The 25916-nt window shown below is 46.1% G+C and overlaps 1 protein-coding gene across 2 annotated transcripts; it reads left to right on the top strand.

The window, feature by feature from the left end:
- Positions 1-9337: 9337 nt before the first annotated feature.
- On the top strand, positions 9338-15987 carry LOC136113576 (Fc receptor-like protein 5). 2 transcript variants are annotated; one of them, XM_071814157.1, is made up of 7 exons: positions 9338-9381; positions 9926-9961; positions 10571-10873; positions 12044-12346; positions 14004-14159; positions 15207-15308; positions 15382-15987. In XM_071814157.1, exons 1-7 carry the CDS (start codon positions 9351-9353, stop codon positions 15456-15458), a joined length of 1008 nt encoding a protein of 335 aa, XP_071670258.1. In that variant the 5' UTR covers positions 9338-9350; the 3' UTR covers positions 15459-15987. The 2 variants fall into 2 exon arrangements, with proteins under 2 accessions (XP_071670258.1, XP_065714811.2); XM_065858739.2 differs by having other exon boundaries at positions 14004-14315.
- Positions 15988-25916: the final 9929 nt, after the last annotated feature.

Raw genomic sequence — 25916 nt, 5'->3', positions numbered from 1 at the left:
CCCTGGGGGTTCATCTCCCCTGTGCTGCAGCCGTGTGTGTCCTCTGATCCCTTCTGAGCACATTGTCTTCTCCTTCATCCACTGTTATCCTCTCTGCACCCCTTCCCTGCACACTCAGCTCCCCAACATCCCTGGCCAGAGGTCCCCACATCCAAGCCCAACAAAGCCCAACAGGGACCAATAGAGCCCGACATTGCCTGTAAGGGCCCGACAAACCTGACAGAGATTGACAGAGACCGGCAGGGCCCGACAGAGACCACCAGAGTCCAACAAAACCTGAAAGGGCCTGACAGGGCTCGAAAAGCCCAACAGTTCTCAATGTAGTCCAAGAGGACCCTAAAGAGCCTGACAGAGCCCGACAAAGTCCAAACAAGGCCGACAAGGCCCAACAAGCCTTGACAGGGCCCGACAAAGCCTGGCAGAGCCCAACAAGGCCTGACAGAGCCTGAGAGAGCCTGAGAAAGACTGACAGGGTTCAACAAAGCTCTACAGAGCCCAACAGAGTCCAACAAGGCTCCACAAAGCCCAACAGAGCTCGTCAGAGACTGACAGGGCTCAAAAAGTGCAACAAGGCCTGACAGAGCCTGAGAGAGCCTGAAAGAGCCCCAGAGCCTGACAGAGCCCAACAGGGCCTGACAGAGCTTGACAGAGCTTGACAAGGCCACACGGTGTCTGACAAATCCTGACAGAGGCCAACAGGGCCAGGCAGAACCTAACAGAGCTTGACAGTACCCCACGGAGCCTGACAGGATTCGTCAAAGATCGATGAAGCCCGAGATGGCCTGACCAAGACCAACAGTGCTTGACAAAGCCCGGACAAGGCCTGACAGAGCCCGACAAAACTCAGCAGAGCTTGACAGAGCCTGACAGAGCCAGACAAACCTTGACAGATCCCAATAGTGCTCAACAGAGCTTGTCAGGGCCCAACAGAGCTCGATGGCCTTCAACAAAGACCAACAGAGCCCAAAAGATCATGACACAGCCCAATAAAGCACAACACAGCCTAACAAAGACCATGAGAGACTAACAGAGCCAAACATAACCTGATATGGCCCGACACAGCCTGACAAATCCTGACAGATCCCGACAGAGAATGAAAGGGCTCGACAAACCTGACAAGTGATCACAGAGCCTGACAGTACCTCACAGAGCGATCGCTCCACTGCCCCGCACAGTGCCCTTCCCATGCCTGTGCATGTTCCTGGAGCTCTGACACGGCCATCTGCTCGGTCAATGAATGATAGCCCCTCCCCCTCTGTGAATGAGCGGTGGCTCCACCTGCTCTGTGAATGAGCTGTGGCTCCACCCTGCCATGAATGGGTGGTGGCTCCGCCCCCTCTGTGCATGAGCCGTGGCTTCCCCCACCCTGGCGTGTTCCCCTCTCTCCCCTGCGTGGAGCTTTTTGGTGGGTGTAGTGGCAGAGCCCCCCCTGCCCCAGGGGGATGGGGTTGTTGCCAGCCTGGCTGAGAGGTGAAGCCAGAGACAAAAGAGACTAAAGGAGCACCATTAGAAGGTAACAATGAGTGAGCAATCGCCGGACACATGCGTGCAGAGCGCGTGGACAGTACATGCAGCCTATCATGTTATTGTATGACGTGAGTTACAACCAATCACATTGTTGTAAGGTGCGTGGACAGGGCAGCTTTGCTATAAAGCTAGCCCGGTCCGACAATAAAGCGAACTCTGTGAACATCATATTGGTGTGTCAGGTTCCATGGCTCGCATGGATAAAGCAACACTTTGGTGACCCCGACGTGATCCTTCGTAGCGAAGCAAGATCGCCGGAAGTGAAGACGCGAGGACGCCACCTGGGGGCGACACCAGCCCAGCGCTCAATCATAGCGGAAAGTAGGCCTACGAGGAAGCGGGTGGCATGGGAAACACGGCATCCGTGGAAGAAAAAATAATAGTGAAAAGTATTCTGCAGCTGGCTGCAAGAACAGGAAGAATTTTGGAAAAAGACGCGGTGGAGCGCCTTTTACTATTTGCCCAGCGTAAGGGCTGTGTTCGTTCGATGGATGAATTTTTTTCTCCCGGTACATGGGAGGACATAGGGACCGAACTATGGGACGTGGTTACAAGGGGGAGCTGCGAGGCTTGCGATCTCGCCGGACCCTGGCGGGAGATCAGGCAGCTAATGCAGGAAGTCTCAGAGGAGCCCGAGCTGTGTGCCGTCCCCTTGGAGCCGCCCGCCGCGAGCTGCCCACCCTCCGAGGACTCTGAAGAATCAACACCGCTGGTATGTCCCGTATCAGATCTGGAGTTCTGGGGTGGAGAGCAAATTGTACCCTCTGCACCCGTTGAGCCATTGCCTGGCTCCGACGACAAATGGCAGCAACCGGCAAGTTTCAACAAGCCAGGACAAGTTAATCCAGCCGACGTGCCTTTGCCGGAGGACCCGATGGAACACCAGGACGGAGCACCGCAGAATCGCCCTGACTTCCAGGAGGAGAGCCACGTGCAGAGCCTGAAGGACTTACTGAGACGGCAGGAGAGCCAGATGCAAGAAGTTCTAGAAGCTATGAAACGACTAGATGGTGGTAACAGTAAAACTTCGCAGTTAATAGCATATAAAAAGGCATCAAATGCAATTAAGGACGGGCTGGAGGCAATTGGCAGGGAATGTGGAGAAAAGGGAAAACAGGAAAGGGAGGGGGTGGAATTAGACCTCACTCTGGAGGAGCTCCGTATTAAAAGGGAGTGAATACAAAAATGGGCTAGACAATGTGTTGAAGATGGGATGTGGTCTGTAAGAGAAGCAGATGAATATTTGAGAGCACGATATGGAAAAGGGCTGGAGACTGGGTTAGCAGATCGGTTTGCAAATATGCGTCGACTTACTGATCCACAGGGAAACACAAGGGAATTGTATAGCAGTGATAATAATGATAATTTGGGTGCTGCCCCTGTGCATCAGGGTAGAGATATTCCTCGAGATCATTCTTATAATGCAGGGCAACGTTGGCAAGGAGTAATCAGAGATGCAACTATTGAAGGGATCATGTTACCTGGTAGTATTACAGCAATGCCAGTGCACATAGATAATAGAGGACAAAGGCAGTGGTCGCCTTTTGATTGGAAAATGGTTAAGCAATTGCAAAGTGCAGTTATGCAATATGGTATGGATAATAAGCATGTGATGCAGCTAATCAATTCATTTATCAAGGGACAAGTACTAACTCAAACAGATATTAGGGCATTGATGGAGTTATTGCTTCCTCCAACGGGGTATTTGCTGTTCTTGGGCAAGTGGCAGGGGAAGGTGGAATTGGCAGTATTAGAAAATGTTCGTTTACCAGCTGATGATCCGTTGCGGTTAGCTAGCACGGACCAGTTACTGGGTCGTGGGCAATATGTGGATGGTGCCACTCAGGCAGCACTTCATCCAAGGATTTTGCAGCAAACACAAGGGCTTGCCTTGGCGGCAGTGAAAGAATTGCCAAATAGAGGTAACCCTGTGCCACCCTATTCTACAATAAAGCAGGATCCTGGGGAACCATATATGAAGTTTGTAGATCATTTGAAAGAAGCTATAGATGCCTCTCCTAACTTGACTCCAGAGGCAAAAGCTGCTGTGGGGAAAGATTTGGCTATGATGAATGCAAACACCCAATGCCAACAGATATGAGCCAGTTTGGGAAAAACTGCTTCTTTAGCAGAGATGGTGGAAGCTTGCACACGGGTACCAATTATGCAACAGGAGGTAGAAAAAGCAAAAATACATGCTCAAGCCCACGCTGTGGCCTTGGCTGCAGCACGTAAGCCTGCAATGAAAGGTGGAAGCCCTTCTTCTTGTGGCCTAGCATGTTTTACTTGTGGACAGACAGGATATCTTAAAAGAAACTGCCCTCAATATGCTTAGCAGCGTTGCAAAAATGGCAAAACTCTCCAGTTAATCTGGTAACAGATTCTCTTTATGTTGTTGGAATTGTACAAAGAATACATAGAGCACTTTTGCAGCGAGTTTCCAATTCCTTGTTGTTTGAAGCATTGTTAGATTTGTGGAATGTATTAGATTATAGGACAGCACCAGTATTTATCATGCATATAAAAAGCCATACTAACATACCAGGTGGTCTAGTAGAAGGAAACAGCATTATAGACAAACTTGTGGCAGTAGCAGATATATCCCCTTTTGAACAAGCCAGACAAGCTCACGAATTCTTTCATAAATCCTCAGCAGCACTCCGAAAGCAGTTTACAATTACAAAGGAACAAGCTCGAGCCATTATCGCAGCTTGTCCTGATTGTGCCCGCATAGTACCTCTCCAACAAAAGGGAGTAAATCCTTGGGCCTTGCAGCCAGGTCAGTTATGGCAAACTGATATTACTGAATTTGCACCATTTGGCAGACAAAAGTACATTCATGTCTCCATAGATACCTGTTCAGGACTGCTGTGGGCTACAGCCTTGACCTCAGCAAATGCAAAGGCAGTAAAACGTCATTTACTACAAGCTTTGGCTGTCACGGGTGTCCCTACACAAATCAAAACAGATAATGGTCCTGCATACCACTCTGACAGACTTGCAGCCTTCCTCACCCAGTGGAAGGTACAACACCTGTTTGGAATCCCTTATAATTCTACTGGCCAAGCAATTATTGAGCGTGCACACCGTACAATAAAAAATCTTTTGTCTGTTTTGAAAATACAAGGGGGAATTGGTGTGAGCCCAGAAGAGGTATTGATGAAGGCATTGTATGTGCTGAACTGGCTTAATCCTAAAAGTGAAACTGAAATGGAACCGGTTGTTATGCACCATATCAAAAATGTCAAAGATTTTTCCGAAAATGTGCCTAAGGTTAGTGTGTTTAATCCAACAACACAACAACGGGAAGGTCCTATGTCACTAATAACCTGGGGAAGGGGATATGCTTGTGTTTCTACAGGTAACCACAAAAATTCGTGGATCCCAGCAAAGTGGGTGAGACCTTGGCTAGCTAACAGAGAAGAAACCGATTGCAGTGATGACAACCCTTAACCTCAGACATGTTATTGCTTTAAGCAACGAATGTAGCCAATGTTGAGAATACCACTTTGTACAACAGAGCAGCAATTAATTTTTTGTTATTGGACATGTTCACAGTTATGAAGAGTTTGATTGTATATGTTGTTTGAGCTTGAAAGTTAAAAAGATAGAAGATTTGCAGAACAAGAAAATAACAGAAGATATTGGGTTTTTTGGGGTGAATGCCTTGTTTGGTTAAAAGGAATATTGAAAACAGGTTTGTTCTTGTTAATTGTAATTGTATTAGCCTTAATGTTCTTACCCTGTATTTCACACTGTATTTAAAGCATGATACGGAGTATTGTTAATATTAAATAAAAGAGGGGGAGATGTAGTGGCAGAGCCCCCCCCGCCCCAGGGGGATGGGGTTGTCGCCAGCCTGGCTGAGAGGTGAAGCCAGAGACAAAAGAGACTAAAGGAGCACCATTAGAAGGTAACAATGAGTGAGCAATCGCCGGACACATGCGTGCAGAGCACGTGGACAGTACATGCAGCCTATCATGTTATTGTATGACACGAGTTACAACCAATCACATTGTTGTAAGGCGCGTGGACAGGACAGCTTTGCTATAAAGCCAGCCCGGTCCGACAATAAAGCGAACTCTGTGAACATCATATTGGTGTGTCAGGTTCCGTGGCTCGCATGGAAAAAGCAACAGGTGGGAAGTGCAGATTTTTGGAGGGGAAAAAAGGAGCAGCTAAGGGGGCGGGAGGGGACAGTGGGGAGAAAGAGTGTAGGGGGGGATGGCGGAGTGAGGGGACCAGTCACAAAGATGGACTGAGGACCAATCCAAAGGGAGGAGCTGAGGGGACCAATCACAATGAGGGACTGATGTGGCCAATCAGAAGGAAGGATTGCAATGACAACTCACAAAGGAGGAATGGGGGGACCAATCACAAGTGTGGGAGGAGCTGAGGGGACCAATCACAAGCAAGGACTCAGGGGACCAATCACAATGAGGAAGACCTGAGTGGACCAACCACTAGGGAGTAACCAAGGCAACCAATCACAGTGAGGGACTGAGGGGACCAATCACAACAAGGAACAACTGAGCGGACCAATGAGAATGAAGGACTGAAGGGAACAATTACAATGAGGGAGGAGCTGAGGGGAACAATCACAATGAGAGAGAAGCTGAGAGGACCAATCACAACCAGGAAGAAATGAAGGGACCCATCACGATGAGTGACCAAGTTGACCAATCAGAAGGGAGGACCCAAGGGCCCCAAACCCAGCCAGCCTGCCCAGGTGTCACCCACGTCAGCCAATGAGAAGCCACCGGCATCATCTTTATCCCAGAATCCCCTCCAGGAGGTACCATCTGCCCAATAAACAAGGGGTGTGTGGCCAAAGCATCATTGGACCCCCCCTCTGGCCCCGCCGCCTTCCTCATCTCTCCGCCTCCTCCACAGACAAATGACCAATGGGAGCAAAAGGAGCAGCGCGGCCACAGCCCCCACACAGCCAGCTAACAATGGGATGAGCGGGAACCAGACTGGGCAGGAACAGAATCCACCAATGAGGGGGCGGCCAAAAAAACGCTCATTTTCCCACCATTTTCGCCACCGGACAGTGAGGTTTCGCGAGGGTGAAACTCGGGGTCGTGAGAAGGTGAAAATCGAGGGAAAAGATTAAATTAATTGTCTTGAGAAGGTGAAATTTGTGAGAAAAAGGTGAAATTTGTGGTCAGGGGAAGGTGAAATTTGGGAGAAAATTAAATTAATTGTCAGGAAAAGGTGAAATTTTTGAGAAAAAGATGAAATTTGTGGTTGGGAGAAGGTGAAAATTTTGAGGAAATTAAATTACTCATCACGAGAATGTGAAATTCATCATTGTGAGGAGATGAAATTTGAGAGAAAATTAGATTAATCTTCATTGGAAAATAAAACATTATCGTAAAAAGATGAAAATCATGGTCCTGAGGAGACAAAATTTGGGAGAAAATTAAATTAATCATCATGAGAAGCTGAAATTCATCATGAGCAGGGAAAATTTGGGAGAAAATTAAATTATCATGCGAAGTTGAAATTCATCATTGTGAGAAGATGAAATTTGGGAGAAAATTAAATTAATTGTCATGAGAAGATGAAATTCGTCATTGTAAAAAGATGAAATTTGAGAGAAAATTAAATTAATGGTCAAGAGAACGTGAAATTCACCATGAGAGGGTGAAATTCATCAAGATGAGGAGACAACATATGGGAGAAAATTAAATTAATCATCATGAAAAAATAAAAATTATCATGAAAAGATAAAATTCTTTTTTGTGAGAAGGGTGAAACTTGGCAGAAAATCAAATTAATGGTCAGGAGAAGATAAAAATCCTCTCAAAAAGCTGAAATTTTCCCATTTTCCCCTATTTTGAGCTCCGAGGAAGGAGGTACTGCTGACGGTGATGTCGACCATGTTGCTGAGTGGCCCCTCCACCCACGTCTTGCCCACATTTTCTTCAACAGTGCAGCTGAAGTTCCCACCAAAACCCAGAGGTGTGCAGGGGACGTAGAAACGGGAGGTATTCCCCAGATTTCCTGACATGGAACCTTCTGGGCGTGTCCCCATTTTGGCCCCATTGCTGTAGAAGTGGAAGGTCATGGCAAAGGCAGCCACAAAATGGTGGATTTTGTCCCCCAAATGTTGCATACTGTCCCCAGAATGCTGGATTTTGCCCACAAAATGGTGTATATTGTCCTCAAAGTGATGAATTCTGTCCTGAAACTGTTGGATTTTGTCCCAAATATGGTAGATTTTGTCACCAAAATGGTGGAGTTTGTCCAGAAAATCCTGGATTTTGGCACCAAAATCATGCATATTGGTGCACAAATAGTGGATTTTGGCCCCACAATGGTGGATTTGGTCCCCAAAATGGTAGATTTAGCTGCCAAAATAGTGGATTTTTTGTCCCTCAAAAGGGTGGATTTGTCTCCCAAATGGTGCACATTTGCCCTAAAATGGTGGAATTTGTCCTGAAAATGGTGGATTTTGGCACCAAAATGGAGGATTTTTTACCTCAAAACGGTAGGTTTTGGCACCAAAATGGTGAATTTTGTCCCCAAATGTTGCATATTGTCTCCAAAATGGCGGATTTTGTCCCCAAAGTGGTGGGTTTTATCACCAGAATGACTGAATTAGTCCACAAAATGGTGGATTTTGTCATCAAATTTGAGGATTTTTTACCTCAAAAATTGTAGGTTTTGGCACCAAAATGGTGCATTTTGTCCCCCGTATGTTGCATATTGTCCCCAAAAAGGTGGATTATGTCTCCAAAAAGGTGGGGTTTGTCCCCAGAATAGTGGATTTTGTCATCAAAATGGAGGATTTTGTTCCCCAAAATTGTGGATTTTGGCCCGAGAATGGTGGATTTTGACCTTAAAATAGTGATGCTTCCAAAATGAGGTTTCAGACCCTAAATAATGAAACTGTGGGCCCTAAATTAGGAGTTTGGTTCTAAAAATGAGCCTTTGGGCCCTAAAAACACCCAGTATTTTGATCCTCAAAATGAGCATCTAGACCGCTAAAACGGAGGTTTGGACCCAAAATGAGGCTTTTTGCCCTAAAAAAAAATGAGGGTTTTGCCCTCAAAGTGAGCATTTAGGCCCTTAAAATGGAATTCTTGGCCCAAAAATGAGGCTTTGGCCCCTAAGAAAATCAGTATTTTGACCCTCAAAATGAATATTTTGTCCCTTAAAAAGTATTTTTTGAAGGAAAAAAAAAAACTTGCTAAAAATGAATCGCGATTTTGCTGAAAATGAGGAAGTTCAGCCCTTGAGGTTCCTCAGAATCAGGAAGTAAAACTCCCAACTTTGGCCTTTTTTACTGTTATTTTTGAACCCAAAAATCCTCCGAAATGTGATGAAACCACTGCCGTGACCTCAAAACAACCAAAACCGAGGTTTTTAGCCCCGTTTCAAAGCTCCAGAGTTGCCCTTTTTGTCTTTTTTCTCCCCATATAGGAGAACAGGCCCAAAATTTGGGGTTTTTCCTTAAAAATCAGGTTAAAAACCCCAAAATGTCCCATCAAAAGGCATCATTTCCTACAGGTTGGGGACAACCCGATGGCTTCAGTTAGGAATATGGCCAAATTTGGGCGATTTCACCCAAATTCGGGGCCATTTTATGCCCCAGTTTGGGGCCTTTTTTCCCCTGATTTCAGGCCCATTTTCCTGCAATTCACCATGTTTTTCTTCCTCAAAAACTCCGGTTTTTGGCCCAAAGCCACAGTGGAGAAGTCAAAAACCACGAGACATCCCCACTCCAGTGACATCAGCAACCATGTCGCAATCCCAGACGGGTTTTTTTTTGGGCGTTTTCCCTTTTATTCCACCATTTTTGTGCTGACAGGACTATGGGGACCCTGCTCCTCATGCCCCTGCTCGGTGAGTATTCCATATCTTCCTCCAAAACACTATTTTTTTCAAAATTCTGGGGTTTTTCCACCCATTTTGGGGCATCTTCCCTCTTGCCACCGCAGTTGTGCCAGTTCTTCCCTTTTTTTGGTGCTTTTTCCCCCAAATATTCACTTTTTCCAAAAACATATTTCACTATTGTTCCTCATTTCTTCACAAATTCCCCCCATTTCCTCACTATTTTCCCCCATTTCTTCACTATTTTCCCCCATTTCTTCACTATTCCCTCCATTTCTTCACTATTTCTCCTCATTTCTTCGTTTTTTCCCCATTGCTTTGCTATTTTTCCCCAAATATTTGCTATTTCCCCGATTTCTTCACTATTTTTCCAATTTCTTCACTTCTTTCCCCATTTCTTTGCCCTTTTCCTCCATTTCTTTGTTCTTTTCCCCTATTTCTTGGCTATTTTCCCAATTTCTTCACTGTTTTCCCTCTTTTCTTTTTTCCCTTTTCACTTTTTTCCCCTTTTTCTCCCATTTTTCACTCATTTTTCTCTCATTTTTCTCTCCTCCAGCCTCTCTCCAGTTCTTCCCACTGGCATCACCCACAGGTAATGAATTTTTGGGGAAAACGACCCGTTTCCACCTCCCTGCTGAGTCACATGAACACCTGCCCCCCCTCCCTCCCCCCCGCTCCCCGCCCCCAAATTCACTGTTTTTTACCCCAAACCCATTGAGGTCCCACCTGCTCCGGCCTCATCTCCTCCAGCCACCAAAATAGTGATTTTTAGTCAAATTGGGTGGTTTCTCCTCAATCTGGTTATTCTTTATCTCCTCCAACCACCAAAAATAGACATTTTTGAGGCAAATTGGGTGGTTCCTCCTCATGCCTTATCTCCTCCAAACACCAAAATACTCATTTTTGAGGCAAATCCGGTGATTTCTCCTCTTAACTCTAACCACCAAAACCACCAATTTTGAGGAGAACTGGGTGTTTTCTCCTCTCACCTCATCTCCTCCAACTACCAAAACCAGACATTTTGGGGAGAATTGGGTGAATTGGGTGGATTCTCTTCTTGCCTCATCTCCTCCAACCACCAAAATGTCAATTTTTAGGCAAACTTGTGTGGTTTCTTCTCATTCTTTATCTCCTCTAACCCTCAAAAATAGACATTTTGAGGACAACCAAGTGGTTCCTCCTCCATCTTCTCCCTCCCTAGACCCTCCTCCTCCTCCCACCATCACGGTGACGCCAGAGAAGCTCGAATACATCATGGGAGACACCATCTCCCTCCGCTGCTCTGCCCCGTCAGCCACCAAGGAGAAGATCCAGGGGTTTCACTTCTTGGGGACCAGTGGGTGGGCGGTGGACGCACGGGTGAGGACAGAGAGCTATGTCTACACGTTCACCATTGCGGGACCACGGGACAGCGGTGCCCACACCTGTACCTACAGCATCCTCACCCCAGCCCGGCGTTACCTGCGCTCGCGGGAGAGCAAACCCATTGTCATCAGTGTCAGAGGTGAGCAGGGTGATGTTTGTCACAAGGCAGCTCCAGCAGAAAAGGGCCAAAATTGGAGCGTTTCAGCTCAAAATTGGAGGTTTTCACCTCAAAACTGGAGATTTTAATGTAAAATTTGGAGGCTTTCACCTCCAAATCAAAGGGTTTTACCTCAAAATCTGATATTTTCTTCTCAAAGTTTGAGGTTTCCAACTCAAAATTGGAGGTTTCCATCGCAAAACTGGAGGGTTTCACCTCAAAATTGGAGGTGCTCACATCAAAGTTGGATATTTTAATCTCAAAAATTGAGGTTTTCACCTCAAAATTTGAGATTTTCACTTGAACATTGGAGATTTTCACTTCAAAATTGGAGGATTTCACCTCAAATTTTGAGATTTTCACCTCAAAGTTGAAGGTTTTCACCTCAAAATTGGAGATTTTCACCTCAAAATTGAATGCTTTCACCTCAAAATTGGAGCTTTTCACCTCAAAACTGGACTTTTCACCCCAAATTTGGAGGTTTTCTCCTCAAAATTTGAGATTTTCACCTAAAGTTTTGACATCTTCCCCTTAAATTTTTGCCACTGTGAGGTCAAATTCCCCAAATTCAACCAAAAACCCACCTCCACCGACCTTGACCTTGAGGCCCCATGTCACCATGGAAGGTCAAAATTGGAGGTGTTCTTTTCAAAAATTGAGATTTTCTCCTTAAAATTGGAGGCTTCCACCTCACAATTGGAGAATTTCTTCTCAAAATTGGAGCTTTTCACCTCAGATTTTATGTTTTCACTTCCAAATCTGAGATTTTCACCTCAAAATTTGAGATTTTCACAACATTTGAGATCTTTTCTGCAAAATTGGAGGTTTTCACATCAAAATCAGAGGTTTTCACCTCAGACTTTGAGATTTTCACCTCAAATTTGGAGATTTTTCACCTCAAAAATGGAAGCTTTTCACCTCAAAATCAGAGGTTGTCACCTCAAATTTGTAGGTGTTCGCCTCAAAACTGGACATTTTCACCTGAAATTTGCAGGGGTTCTCCTCAAAATTTTATATTTTCACCTCAGATTTGATGTTTACTCCTCAGAATTTGAAATTTTCACTTCAAAATTTGAGATTATCACATTGGGAAAAAAAGCTAAAAATCTGTTTTAAAAAAACCTTTTTAAGGTGTTTTTTTCACAATTTCAGACCTCCCGCCTCCACCGACTTTGACCTTGACCCCTGCAGGTGGGGTCACTGTGGAAGGTCAACCGCTCGTCTTCCTCTGCCGTGCCCTGGCAGGGGAGGCACTGCGACGGTTCCACTTCTATAAGGATGAGGTCGAGGTCACTGAGGGGACCCAGTTGACGTCGGGGGAAACTGAGGCACAGCTGAAAGTGACCGCTGCTGGGATGGGCCTCTCGGGCAATGTCACCTGCGGGTACGAGGAGGAGACCGAAGGCCGGTGGGTCCCATCCTACCCCAGCCAGACCCACCTGCTGCTCATCACAGGTAAAAAGGAGGATAAATCTGCCATTTTGGGAACAAAATCTGCCATTTCAGGGGGAAAATCCACCATTTGGTGGGGGGCTTGGAAATTCATAATTTTGGGGGAAAAATCCACCATTTTCTGGACAAAATCCAACATTTGGGGTACAAAATCCTCCATGTTGAAGAATAAAATCTGCCATTTTCAGGACAAAATCTACCACTTTGGAGACAAAATCCAACATCTTCAGGACAAATCCAAAATTTGGGGGACAAACCCCATGATTTTCAGGACAACAGTCAACATTTTCAGGACAAAATCACCATTTGGGGGACAAAATCCAGAATTTTGGGGACAAAATCCAGCTTTTGGGAGAGAAAATCCTCCATTTTGAGGACAATATCCAGCATTTGTGGAACTAATCCACCATTCTGGAGACAAAATCTACTATTTTGAGGTACAAAACCTGCCATTTTGGGGACAAATCTACCATTTTGGGGAACAAAATCCAACGTTTGTGGGACTAAATAGACCATTTTGAGGTCAAAATCCACCATTTTGTGGACAAGAACCACCATTTTGGGGCAAATATCTACCATTTGGGGACAAATCCACCATTTTGAGGTCAAAATCCAACATTTTGGGGACTAATACACCGTTCTGGGGACAAAATTCACCATTTTGTAGACAAAATCCACTCTTCTGGGTGGCAAATCCTCCATTTTGATGACAAAATCCACCATTTTAGGGATCTGATCCACCATTTTGAGGTAAAAATCTGCCATTTTGGCAAATAAATCCACCATTTTGGGGCCAAAATCCCACTTAGGCCTCAGGAACCCCTTTGCCTTGGCCTTCACAACGAATCCTTGGCCGCCTCTTATACTCAACCCAACTTGTCTTGATTCTTTGCCCCAATTTGACATTTTTATGCTTGTTTTTGTGTCAATTTTTTGCTGGCAGAGGCAGCAGTCACTCCCTGCCTGTCCGTGGATCCCCTGTCACGCACGGTGCCCCAGGACGCCCCCTTGGGCCTGATGTGTGAGGCCTCCAGAGCCGCCTTCAGGACAAAATCCACCATTTGGGGTCAAAATCCACTTTTGTGGGGACACAATCCACTATTTTGGTGGCAAAGTTCACCACTTTGGGGAACAAAATCCTCCATTTTGGAAATGTAATATGGTGTTCTGGGGACTAAATCCAACATTTGGGGGACAAAATCCACCATTTTAGGTAAAAGAAATCCACCATATTGGGGACAAAATGTGTCATTTTGGGGGACTAATCCACCATTTTGGAGACAAAATCCACCAGTTTGGGTATCAATTCCATAATTTGGGGGACAAAATCCTCCATTTTGTAGACTAAATCCACCATTTTGGGGCCAATATGCACCGTGTGGTGGACAAACCCACCATTTTGGGGAAAAATATCCACCGTTTTGGGTATCAAATACACCAATTTTGGGGTAAAATCCACCATTTTTAGGACAAAATCCACCATTTTGGTGACTAAATCCACCATTTTGGGGCCAAAATCCCACTTAGGCCTCAGCCGCCCCTTCACCTTGGCCTTCACAGCCAACCCTTGGCCTCCTCTTATATTCAACCCAACTTGTCTTCACTCTTTGCCTAAATATGACATTTTTATGCTGGTCTTTGTGTCAATTTTTGCCGGCAGAGGCAGCAGCCGCTCCCCATCTGTCTGTGGATCCCCCGACTCTTGTGGTGCCCCAGGACGCCCCCCTGGGCCTGACGTGTGAGGCCTCCAGAGCCGCCTTCACCATGAGCTTCCACTTCTATCGCAACGGGGCCAAGATGGGGCCAGGCCCGGAAGGTTCCGTGACAAAAAACTGGGGGAATTCCTCCCATTTCTACATCCCCCGCACACCTCTGGGGTTCGGCGGGAACTTCAGCTGCACCGTGGAGGAAAACGTGGGCGGGACATGGGTGGAGGGGCCACCCAGCAACATGGCCGACATCACCGTCAGCGGTACTTCCATCCTCGGGGCTCAAAATGGGGGAAAATGGGAAAATTTCAGCTTTTTGAGGGGATTTTTATCTTCTCCTGACCATTAATTTGATTTTCCTCTGCGTTTCACCCTTCTCACAACCACAAATTTCATCTTCTCATAATTTTTGTCTTCTAATGATGCTTAATTTAATTTTCTCTCAAATTTTGTTTCTTCACTATGACAAGTTTAACCTTCTCAAGACAACTAATCTATTTTCTCCCAAGTTTCACCTTCTCATGATGATGAATTTCACTTTTTTATGACGAATTTCACCTTCTCATGACCATTAATTTAATTTCCTCTCAAATTTCATCCTCTCACAATGATGAATTTCTTCTTCTCTTGACAATTAATTTGTTTTTCTCCCAATTTTCACCCTCTGATGACCATGAATTTCCTTTTCTCATGAGAAATTTCACCTTCTTGTGACAATTAATTTAATTTTCTACCAAATTTCATCTTCTCACAATGATAATTTTCAACTTCTTGTGATTGATTTCAGCTTTTCATGACGATTAATTCAATTATCTCCCAAATTTTGTATCCTCACAACAATGAATTTCATCCTCTCATGATGAATTTTACCTTCTCATGATGATTAATTTAATTTTTTCTCAATGTTAACCTTCTCCGACCACAAATTTCACCTTCTCATGATGATTAATTTAATTTTCTCTCAATTTTTATCTTCTCCTGATCACAAATTTCACCTTCTCGCAACAATTAATTTAATTTTTTTCCCCCAGTTTTCACCCTCTAACGACCCCAAGTTTCACGCTCATGAAACCTCATTGTTCAGTGGTGAAAATGGTGGGAAAATGGGTGGTTTTTTGGCTGCCCCCTCATTGGTGGTTTCCATTCCCGTCCAGCCCAGTTCCCGTTCGTCCCATTGTTTGCTGGCTGTGCAGGGGGCGTGGCCGTGCTGCTCCTGTTGCTCCCATTGACTGTTTGGCTGTGGAGGAGGCGGAGAGGTGAGGAAGGGGGTGGGGTCAGGGGAGGTCACATGATGCTTTGGCCACACACCCTTTGTTGTTTATTGGGCAGGTGGCGCCTCCTGGAAGGGATTCCGGAATAAAGACGACAGCGGTGGCTTCTCATTGGCGAACGTGGGCAACACGTGACCACCTGACCATGCCCACCTGGGCGGGCTGGCTGGGTTTGGTTCCCTCGGTCCTCCCTTCTGATTGGTCACCTTAGTCCTTCATTGCAATTGGTCACCTCACATTTTGCCTTGTGATTGGTCCTCTCAGTGTCTCCCTCATTGTGATTGGTCCCCTCAACTTGTCCCTTTTGATTGGCCCCCAGCCTTCCTTCTGATTGGTCCCCTCAGCTCCTTCCTCATTTTGTTTGGTCACCTCAGGCCTTCTCTTGTGATTGGTCAGTGCTGGGCTTGCCAGACTGTAATTGGTTACATTGGCTCCTCCCTTGTGTTTGGCTGTCGCAGTCCTTCCTTCAGATTGGTCACCTCAGCTCCTCCCCCAGTTGTAATTGGTCCCCTGACTCCTTGCTTGTGATTGGTCCCCTCAATCTTTTCTTCTGATTGGTCACCCCAGGCCCTCACTGGGATTGGTCCCCTCAATCCTCACATGGGATTGGACCCCTCAATCTCTCCTTGCCATTGGTCACCTCAAATCCTTCCTTCTGATTGGCCAGAGCTGGTCTTGCTTGCCTCTGGTTGGTTACTCGGGTCCTTCCCTCATTGTCTCTCTTCAGTCCTTCATTCTGATTGGTCCCCTCATTCCCTCCCTATCCTTAAAACATGATGTAATAGACACACATGGGTTTTGCAGCTTAGCGATGCTTACATTCAAGAAGACGTTTAGGAGAGCTGAAAGTCAGCTACCCAATTTGAATAGTTGCAATTTGGCATAGTAATCTGACCTATATTAAGTTTCCATTCACCTGAGTACTACTTGGAGGAGATTCTTAACCACTGTTCTTGTATCCTGTGCTTCCTGTTTGTAAAACACGCTAGTTTAAAAAGAATTTGAGTTACCTCAGAGGAGGAGAACGATGAGAGACTTCCTCTGTCTGGATCTGGTAATTCACTACCCAGTGGAAGGGAATTTGCTTACACAGGTGAAACAGGCAACTCAGCAAAACACTAAGGAACTCTCCATCTTTTTGCAAAGCATGTCCTCAGAGCCTCTGTGGGTGACAGAGAAGCAGCCCTGTAAACCAAGTGATTGTTCTAGGAGGAATTCTGTCTGCGCATCCTGTTCTGGACATTGCTTTCAGGGTAACACCCCACACCTCTGCGCTGCTCCCTGGACTTCTCTTTATCGACCAAGCTGTATTTTCCTCCCCTCAGCTCCTCTCTCACCCTCCCCACCTTCCCCTCCCACCCCCAAACTGCCCCTTTTATCCCCCGCAAAAACGCCACTTCCCACCAAAAAGATACCGCGCTAGGGGGAAAGTGGGGGGAAGGGGTGGAGCGCGCGGAGCGGGGTGGGGGCGTGCGGAGCCACCGCTCATTCACAGAGGGGGCGGGGCGAGTGCGGGGGTGGAAGGGGAGCGATCGCTCATTCAAGCAGTGGGGTGGGGGGAGAGCGGGAAGGGGGGACGGAGCGATTACTCATTGGTCGAAAGCATGCAGGGGGCGGAGCTTCTGCACACGGCCAGAGGGAGCGCGCCGTGGCGGGGCGGGGGGGGGCGATCGCGGCTGCGCAGACGCGCTGAGGGGGCGTGGCTAGGGAACGGGGAAGAGACGCGAGTTTGATTGAATTAAACGTTTAATTGGGGGTTAATGGGGCGTCTGGGGTTCCCAGCGGGGGGTTATTGGGGGGTCTTGGGGAGAACTGAGGGTCCTGAGGGGAAGAACTGGGGGGAAATTGGGGATCCTGGGGGGTCCCAGAGGTGTCATTGAGGGCTCTGGGGGTCTCATAGGGTCCTGGGGGGTCTATGGGGGGTTTTGGGGGGGGGTCTCGGGGGCTATTGAGGGGGCTAGGGGATCTCAAAAGGCTGGGGGTGTCCCATGGGAGGGATTTGGGGGGAGATTGGGTGGCGAGGGGGGGAGTGGAATTTTGGGCCCCAAACTCCATTTTATGGAGCTATGCTTATTTTGAGGGAAAAAAACCTCATTTTTTTATGGCAAAAAGCCTCATTTTGAGCCCAAAACTCAATTTGAAGGATCCAAATATTTATTTTGAGGATCAAAATGCCGAATTTTTAGGTCCTAGCAAGACCTGATAGAGCTCGACAGGGCTTGACAAAGCTCGAAAAGGCCCAACACAGCCTGAAAGAACATGATAGAGATCAACAAAGCCTAACAGGGCCTGAAAGAGCCTGAAAAAGCCCGACAGGGCCCCACAGAACCCGACAGGGCTTCAGAGAGCTTGACAGAGCCCAACAAAGTCTGACAGAGCCCAACAAAGCCCATAGGAGACTGACAGAGCCTGACACAGCCCAACAGGGCCCGACAGAGCCTGAGAAATCCCGGTAAACCCTGACTGAACCTGACAGAACTTGATAACACCCAAGAAGGCCCGACGCAGCCCAACAGATCGTGACAGGGCCAGACAGAGCTCGAGAGAGCTTGGCAGGGTCCAAAGAGCCTGACAGAGCCCGACAGAGCTTGCGAGAGACCAACAAAACCCGACAGGGCTTGACAAAGCCTGACAGAGCCCAAAGGAGACTGACAGGGCTCGACAAAGCCCGACAAGGCCCAACAAAGTCAGACAGAGCCCGAGAGAGACCCACAGAGCCTAAGAAAGACCGAAAGAGCCCGACAGGGCCCAACAGAGCCTGACAAACCACAACAGGGCCCTAGAAACCCCAACAGAGCCCAACAGTTTTCTACAATGCCCTATGTGGATTAACAGAGCCCAACAGGGCCCAACAAATCCTGACAGAGCCCAACAGGGCTCAACAAAGACTGGCAGAGCCTGAGAGGGCTCAACACCTGTGGGTGGAGCTATGGGATTAGCCACGTGTCTCCCTTTTGTTGATTTTTGCTGAGTACACCACTAGTGCCTGGGGTGGCCTTTGGCTTTCCTGGGCTGGAAATGGCAACCTTCCTGGGATGTAGAAAGAAACAGTAACTGTGTGACCATAGGGACAGGACAAGACAACTGGAAAAGACTTATTATTGAGAAGAAATAATAAGTTTTGATTTTTTTTTCCCCTAATAATTTCTTTCTAGCTCTGTTTCACTCTGTTCCTTGGTGCCTAGCATATGTGCTTTCTTGGTACACCCGTGTTGGGATCTAGGCCTATCACTCACAGCTGCAATGTTTGGACAGCAGGTGCAAGTGGGGCAATGATGGTATGTTGGAGCTTGTCTGTATGGTGGTCTTGGCATTATGGAAGTCACCAGCTGAGGAAAAGGGCAAGAATGCTTAGCATAAAATTACCAAAGGAATGTATTTTTTAATATTTTAGTTATGCTTATAGCAGTGCTCCAGCATGGAGGACGCCAGTACAGAGGAAGGGAGGATTTATATATGTTACAATGCAGTTGTGTAGACCATTCAAATCATGCATGTTAAGGGGTGGGCTAATCAGTTACTGCTGCTCACATAATTGGTATGTACTTGTCCCAAGCAGGATCATTACATGTTTGTCCTGTGGAAGTGGTGTGGACATGTGGTCCATGGTGTGTTAATCCTCATTGTTCTAAACCAATGTCCTGTGCAGGTGTGGGAGTTTGTCCTGGATTCTGGTCCATTGTGGTTTGGCTGTGCTTGTACAACTGGTTTTATTGAAGGATAAAGATTTTTGGTTTTTTGTTTTTGGTTTTTTTTTTCATTGGTGTGGGGTGTTCTCAGACATCAAGATCTGGCTTAGGGTAGGTCTTTGGGTCATATTGACCTCAAGGTATAAAGTCTCAGGTAGTTTCATTCTTCTCAGCAAATATTTCAGTTAGCATCTTGTCTTTCACACTCCTGAGCAACTCTCATCAACTGAGCTTTCTGCCTTCATAATTACTGACATTTGAAAATGTAATGCACTGGTGGGAGATCTTTATCTCCACCCTTCCCCACATTTCAACCCATTTATTTCTAATCTCACAATTTTAGGTCATGATTTGTATATTATGAACACTTATGTTGCTAACATCCTTTCATTGAGCACTCTCCGTTTTCTTTAATTTTCCTCATTACAAAAATTAGAACTTGCCAGAAATAGACAGCTGCACTGCAGAAACCAACATCCATTAATTTTATGGGCAGAACACCCATGAACTAGAAATATGAAGGATGGATAGCTCTAGATAGGGTTGCTAATGATTTGGTGCAGAGGAGGTAATCTCCTTGGCATTCATTTAAATGATAATATAGCTCACACTAGCAAAGTACTCTCAGCACTGATATTAAAATAATCCAATTGATGTAATTGAAAATGCTCAGTATTTCCTTCAAGAATGAAGAGCACCAGTGTGTCCTGGTTTTGTTAAAAAAAAGTTTCTCTTTTAGTGAATTTGCCTGTCAGCTAAAGCCTTCATGTCAGCTGCATTTTACTGGAGAACCCAACACATGTTTTGGTTAAACCTAGCAATGGAATGCAAACTTATTGATAAGCACGGATGGACATCTCGTGAGAGGGGCAGCGAGAAACTGATGACCGAGAGACTGACCAACGGTGTATAACATTCCATTCACGTGAATACTTCATATAAAGTGGGAGATCACGAGGATCTCGTCCCTTTTTGCCTTTTTTCTTTCCCTTTTTTCCTCATGGCTGACATTAGGAGAGGACCTTGCTGGTCGTCCCTGCGAACTGAGGCCTAGGGACAGACTGAATCCAGCTCCGGTTGGCTACAGAGTCTAATCCAGGACTTTGGGTGCTGGCTCTGCAGTTGCTGAGACTTACAAGATTGGTTTTGTATATTTTGTATTATTTTCTCTATTCTTATTAGTAGCATTAGTAAAACATCTTTAACTTTTCCAACTCTCTTCTCTCTGTCCTTCTTTCCCTCCCAATCGCTTGTCCTGAGTGGGAAGGGGGGAGAGTGAGGGGCAAAAAGGGGGAAGTGGGGGTGAGAGGAGGTTAACAATACATCTGCCAGGGTTTGATTGTCACCCCGCAATCTTAACCCTCGACAGATAATTGGCACCCAACGTGGGGCAAGAGAAGAGGTTAAATTTGGAGATTTTTGGTTTTTCTACCACTCGGACGTACCTTTCAATTTTCTTGGCACGGTGCCAACTCATAGAGTTGTGATATTCGCGCGTCTGTTTGCTTCAGATATTATTTAGTGGTATTAAGGCAAAGTGAATTACATTGATTTAAAGATGTTATGGCAAAAGTTGTATCAGTTATTTTCTACATTGTGCTCACTGATCCCATATCTGTGTTGGTGTTTCTTTCTAAATCGAAGTATTCATTATATAACAACAAGAAACTGGACAGCGGTCATGATGATACTGTGTGGTATGGCACCGGTTTATTTCATTATACTGCAGCCGCTAATGAATTTCTACCCGCTTCTGCTTTACCTTGAAAAACCTCCAGGAGAGATTAAAGAGCAGAATGGCTCTATATTTGCTAATTGGTCAGTGAATCTTTAGAAAGGCTGACTAACAATACTTTTGTGTTTTCGCTGGGACAGTTTGCAAATGTTTTAGAGAACTTTGAATATCCTTGGAGCTTTGATAGAACTGTGATGGTGTTATCTGGTTTGCTGAATGTGTGTCAGTTTGTGCTACTGTTAAGAGAAATGAGGTTCAATAGGAGGTTTGCGTCTCTTTTTAGTCCTGAGATTTGCAGTGCGTCTTCGGAAGCTTTAGCAAAAAGCACTCCTAGCCGCTCGAGAAAAGGCAAAACAGCCAAAGCTGCTGCTGCAGCCACTGCCCCCCCAACCGCGGCTTCACAGGCTGAAGCTACAGCTCCTCTGCAGAGCTCCTGTGCCAAGGTCGCTGCAGATAACGTTACTTCTCCAGCCTCAAAGGCTAACAAGGCAGCCCCCCCATCTTCACACACTGCTCACTGTTGCTGCTGTAACCACAGCAATCACTGTGACAGTCATTCAGACTCTGGAAATGAATCAAATGATGGTGAACCCATATCAGCATCAGTTGCTGGTTGTAAGAAAGTCACTAGACAGACTACCCGTGCAGCAGGTGATGGCACAGGGCCAACATCAACCCAAGAGGCATCATCAGGACAGGGTGGAGATGAAGTGACCACCACTCGGTCCTTTTCTCCAGGTGAGCTGAGAGATCTGTGAAAAGACTTCAGTCGTTGTGAAGGCGAGAATATTTTAACCTGGCTGCTGCGATGCTGGGACAATGGGGCAGAAACAATTGAATTAGAAGGTGGTGAAGCCAGGCAGCTGGGATCTCTGTCAAAAGATTCCACCATTGATAGGGCAATTTCAAGAGAGTCTAATGCCTCTACTCTCTGGACCCGACTCCTGGCAGCTATGAAAGTCAGATTTCCCTACAAGGAAGAATGTATATCCACGTTAGGGAAATGGAATACTATGGAGAGAGGTATCCAGTTCCTGAGAGAATTAGCTGTGCGAGAGATCATCTATCTAGGACCAAACAGCCAAGAGGGGACAGACCCAGATAGAATCAATTGTACAAAAGCTATGTGGCGCGGATTTGTACAAAGTGCACCACCTGCATATGCTAAGTCATTGGCAGGAATGGTCTGGTCAGCTAGAGGTGTACAAGAAATTAATGAAGTGATTGAGCAGCTCTGGTACTTTGAGGACAGCCTTGCTGGTTCTCTACGGGCTTGTGTCTCCGCTGTGGAGAAACTGTGTGAAAAATCTGATGACCGGTTTGAAAAGCTGTTGCAAGAAATCAAAGAGCTCAGAGAAGACTCGTACCGTTCACGACCTGCACAAACCTATGTTTCAGCTGTTAGGAGAAGGCGTTTCCAGTCTCGAGAGAGAGGGCAGAGACAGCCCACAAAAAGAGGTTCACTGTGGTTCTTCCTACATGAGCAGGGAGAAAACATGAATAAGTGGCATGGAAGGCCTACCTCAGAACTTCAAGAACGAGTACGTGAGATAAAAGGAAAAACTCCTAGGAAGGTGGTTGCTCCAGTTTACAAAAGGAGCAGAAGAGATTCTGATGCTCTTGAAGGAACCTCTAATTCACACCCAGAGACTGTGCAAAACAGGAATTAGAGGTGCCCTGCCTCCAACCAGGTGGAGGAAAGGGATAACAGAGTTTATTGGACTGTACAAATACTATGGCCTGGTACAACACACCCCCAGGAGTACAAAGCTTTAGTGGACACTGGTGCTCAGTGCACAATAATTCCTTCTAATTATAAAGGAACGCAATCCATCAATATTGTTGGAGTCACTGGGGGATCCCAGGAACTGACTGTTGTAGAGGCTGAAATGAGCCTAACTGGAAAAAACTGGCAAAAGCATCCCATTGTGCCTGGTCCAGATGCTCCGTGCATCCTTGGTATAGACTACCTCAGGAGACGGTATTTTAAGGACCCAAAAGGGTATAGGTGGGCATTTGGTATAGCAGCTGTGGACACTGAGAAAATTGAACAGCTGTCTGATTTGCCTGGTCTTTCAGATGACCCTTCTGTTGTAGGACTGCTGATGGTTGACGATCAGCAGGTGCCAATTGCTACCACGACGGTGCATCACCGGCAATACCGCACCAATCGAGACTCTTTGATTCCTATCCAGAAGCTGATCCGTCAATTGGAAAGCCGGGGTGTGATCAGTAAGACTCGCTCACCTTTTAACAGCCCAATCTGGCCAGTGCGTAAGTCTAGTGATGAGTGGAGACTAACTATAGACTATCGTGGCCTGAATGAAGTTACACCACCACTGAGTGCTGCTGTGCCTGACATGCTGAAACTGCAATTTGAACTGGAATCAAAGGCAGCCAAGTGGTATGCTACAATTGACATTGCTCATGCATTTTTCTCTATTCCTGTAGCAGAGAGTGCAGGCCGCAGTTTGCTTTCACCTGGAGGGGCATCCAGTACATGTGGAATCGCTTGCCCCAGGGGTGGAAACACAGTCCTACCATCTGCCATGGGCTGATCCAGACCACACTGGAGCAAGGTGAAGCTCCAGAACACTTGCAATATATTGATGACATCATCGTATGGGGCGACACAGCGAAAGAAGTCTTCGAGAAAGGTGAGAGAATAATTCATATTCTTTTGGATGCTGGTTTTGCCATAAAACGAAGCAAGGTCAAGGGACCTGCACGAGAGATCCAGTTTTTAGGAATAAAATGGCAAGATGGCCGTCGTCAGATCCCAATGGATGTGATCAACAAAATTGCAGCAATGTCTCCACCTACTAATAAAAAGGACACACAGACTTTCTTGGGCGTTGTAGGTTTTTGGAGAATGCATATTCCTGACTACAGCCACATTGTGAGCCCTCTCTATCGAGTGACTCGTAAAAAGAACCAATTTGAGTGGGGCCCTGAACAACGACAAGCCTTTGAACAAATTAAGCGTGAGATAACTCATGCGGTGGCCCTTGGACCAGTCCGAACTGGACTAGATGTTAAAAATGTGCTCTACACCGCAGCCGGAGATAATGGGCTTACCTGGAGCCTCTGGCAGAAAGCACCAGGAGAAACCTGAGGTCGACCCTTAGGTTTTTGGAGTCGAGGATACAAAGGATCTGAGGCCAACTATACTCCAACTGAAAAGGAGATACTAGCAGTATATGAAGGAGTTCGAACTGCTTCAGAAGTGATCGGCACTGAAGCACAGCTCCTCCTGGCACCTCAACTGCCGGTGCTGAGCTGGATGTTCAAAGGGACGGTTCCCTCTCCACATCATGCAACTGAACTTACATGGAGTAAATGGATTGCACTGATCACACAACGAGCTCGAATTGGAAGTCCCAACCGTCCAGGGATATTAGAAGTTATTACAGACTGGCCAGAAAGCAAAGACTTTGGGATGTCTCCAGATGAGGAGGAAGTAAAACGTGCTGAAGAAGCACCACCATATAATACGCTTTCAGAGACTGATAAGCAGTATGCACTGTTCACAGATGGATCCTGTCGTCTTGTAGGAAAACATCGAAGGTGGAAAGCTGCTGTGTGGAGTCCCACACGACAAGTTACAGAAGCCACTGAAGGACAAGGTGAATCCAGTCAGTTTGCAGAAGTGAAAGCCATCCAGCTGGCTTTGGACATTGCTGAACGAGAGAAGTGGCCAATACTTTATCTCTATACTGACTCATGGATGGTAGCAAATGCCTTGTGGGGGTGGCTACAGCAATGGAAGAAAAGCAACTGGCAGCGCAGAGGTAAACCCATTTGGGCTGCCACACTGTGGCAAGACATTGCTGCTCGGCTAGAGAGCCTGCCTGTGAAAGTTCGTCATGTAGATGCTCATGTGCCTAAAAGTCGAGCCACCGAGGAACATCTAAACAACCAACAAGCGGATCAAGCTGCTAAGATTAAAGTAGCTGAGGTGGACTTGGACTGGCAACATAAAGGTGAACTTTTCCTAGCTCGGTGGGCCCATGATGCTTCAGGGCATCAAGGTAGAGATGCAACATACAAATGGGCTCGTGATCGAGGGGTGGATTTAACTATGGACACTATTTCACAGGTTATTCATGAATGTGAAACTTGTGCCGAAATCAAACAAGCAAAACGGTTAAAACCTGTATGGTATGGGGGGCGATGGTTAAAGTATAAGTATGGAGAAGCTTGGCAGATTGATTATATTACACTTCCACAAACACGTCAAGGTAAACGTTATGTACTTACAATGGTGGAAGCAACCACTGGATGGTTGGAAACATATGCCGTACCTTGTGCTACAGCCCGAAATACCATCTTGGGCCTTGAGAAGCAAGTCCTTTGGCGGCACGGTACGCCAGAAAGAATTGAATCAGACAATGGTACTCATTTCAAAAACAGTATTATAGACAATTGGGCCAAAGAACATGGTATTGAGTGGGTATATCATATTCCATATCATGCACCAGCCTCTGGGAAAATTGAAAGGTACAATGGTTTGTTAAAAACTACACTACAGGCACTTGGTGGTGGAACCTTTAAAAACTGGGATTCACATTTAGCAAAAGCCACTTGGTTGGTCAACACCAGGGGATCAACCAATCGAGCCGGGCCTGCCCAATCAGAAATTCTACGGACTGTAGAAGGAGATAAAGTCCCTGTAGTACACATGAAAAATATGTTAGGAAAGGCAGTCTGGGTTACTCCTGCCTCAGGCAAAGGCAAACCTATTCGTGGGATTGTTTTTGCCCAGGGACCTGGCAGCACCTGGTGGTTGATGCTTAAGGATGGAGAAGTTCGGTGTGTAACTCAAGTGGATTTGATTTTAGGTGAAAATATGCAATGCTGAACTGTATGATGAGAATTACCGCACTAACAATGTTTAATAAGTGTCTTTCAGATCAAGACAATGGTGATGAAACTAGAGCTAGCTTCTTCGAGTGGCGCCCGACACCTTCTTCGAAGTTGGTGTCCTTAACCCACAAACAGTGGTCATGAGATGCACTTGGACCATTTTTCCTGCCCTGGGAGACTGTTGTGACAAAATGAACCTAATGAACTTTTCAAAGGATGGTCCACTGATTAATTACTCCTGTGTATATATGTACATATGTATATATATATATATATATATATATATATATGTAGTAGTAGTGA

The sequence above is a fragment of the Patagioenas fasciata genome, chromosome 12, assembly GCF_037038585.1.
Source record: "Patagioenas fasciata isolate bPatFas1 chromosome 12, bPatFas1.hap1, whole genome shotgun sequence".
Classification (NCBI taxonomy): Eukaryota; Metazoa; Chordata; class Aves; order Columbiformes; family Columbidae; genus Patagioenas; species Patagioenas fasciata.
Note: the sequence above shows the minus strand (reverse complement) of the source record. Positions and strands in the feature narration are given on the sequence as shown.

Excerpts from the sequence above, each read along its gene's own strand:
- LOC136113576 (XM_065858739.2), top strand. The coding sequence starts at position 9,351 with ATGGGGACCCTGCTCCTCATGCCCCTGCTCG. Across the intron at positions 10,874-12,043 it reads CATTGTCATCAGTGTCAGAG|ACCTCCCGCCTCCACCGACT; the intron begins GTGAGCAGGGTG and ends TCACAATTTCAG. Across the intron at positions 14,316-15,206 it reads GGCCGACATCACCGTCAGCG|CCCAGTTCCCGTTCGTCCCA; the intron begins GTACTTCCATCC and ends ATTCCCGTCCAG.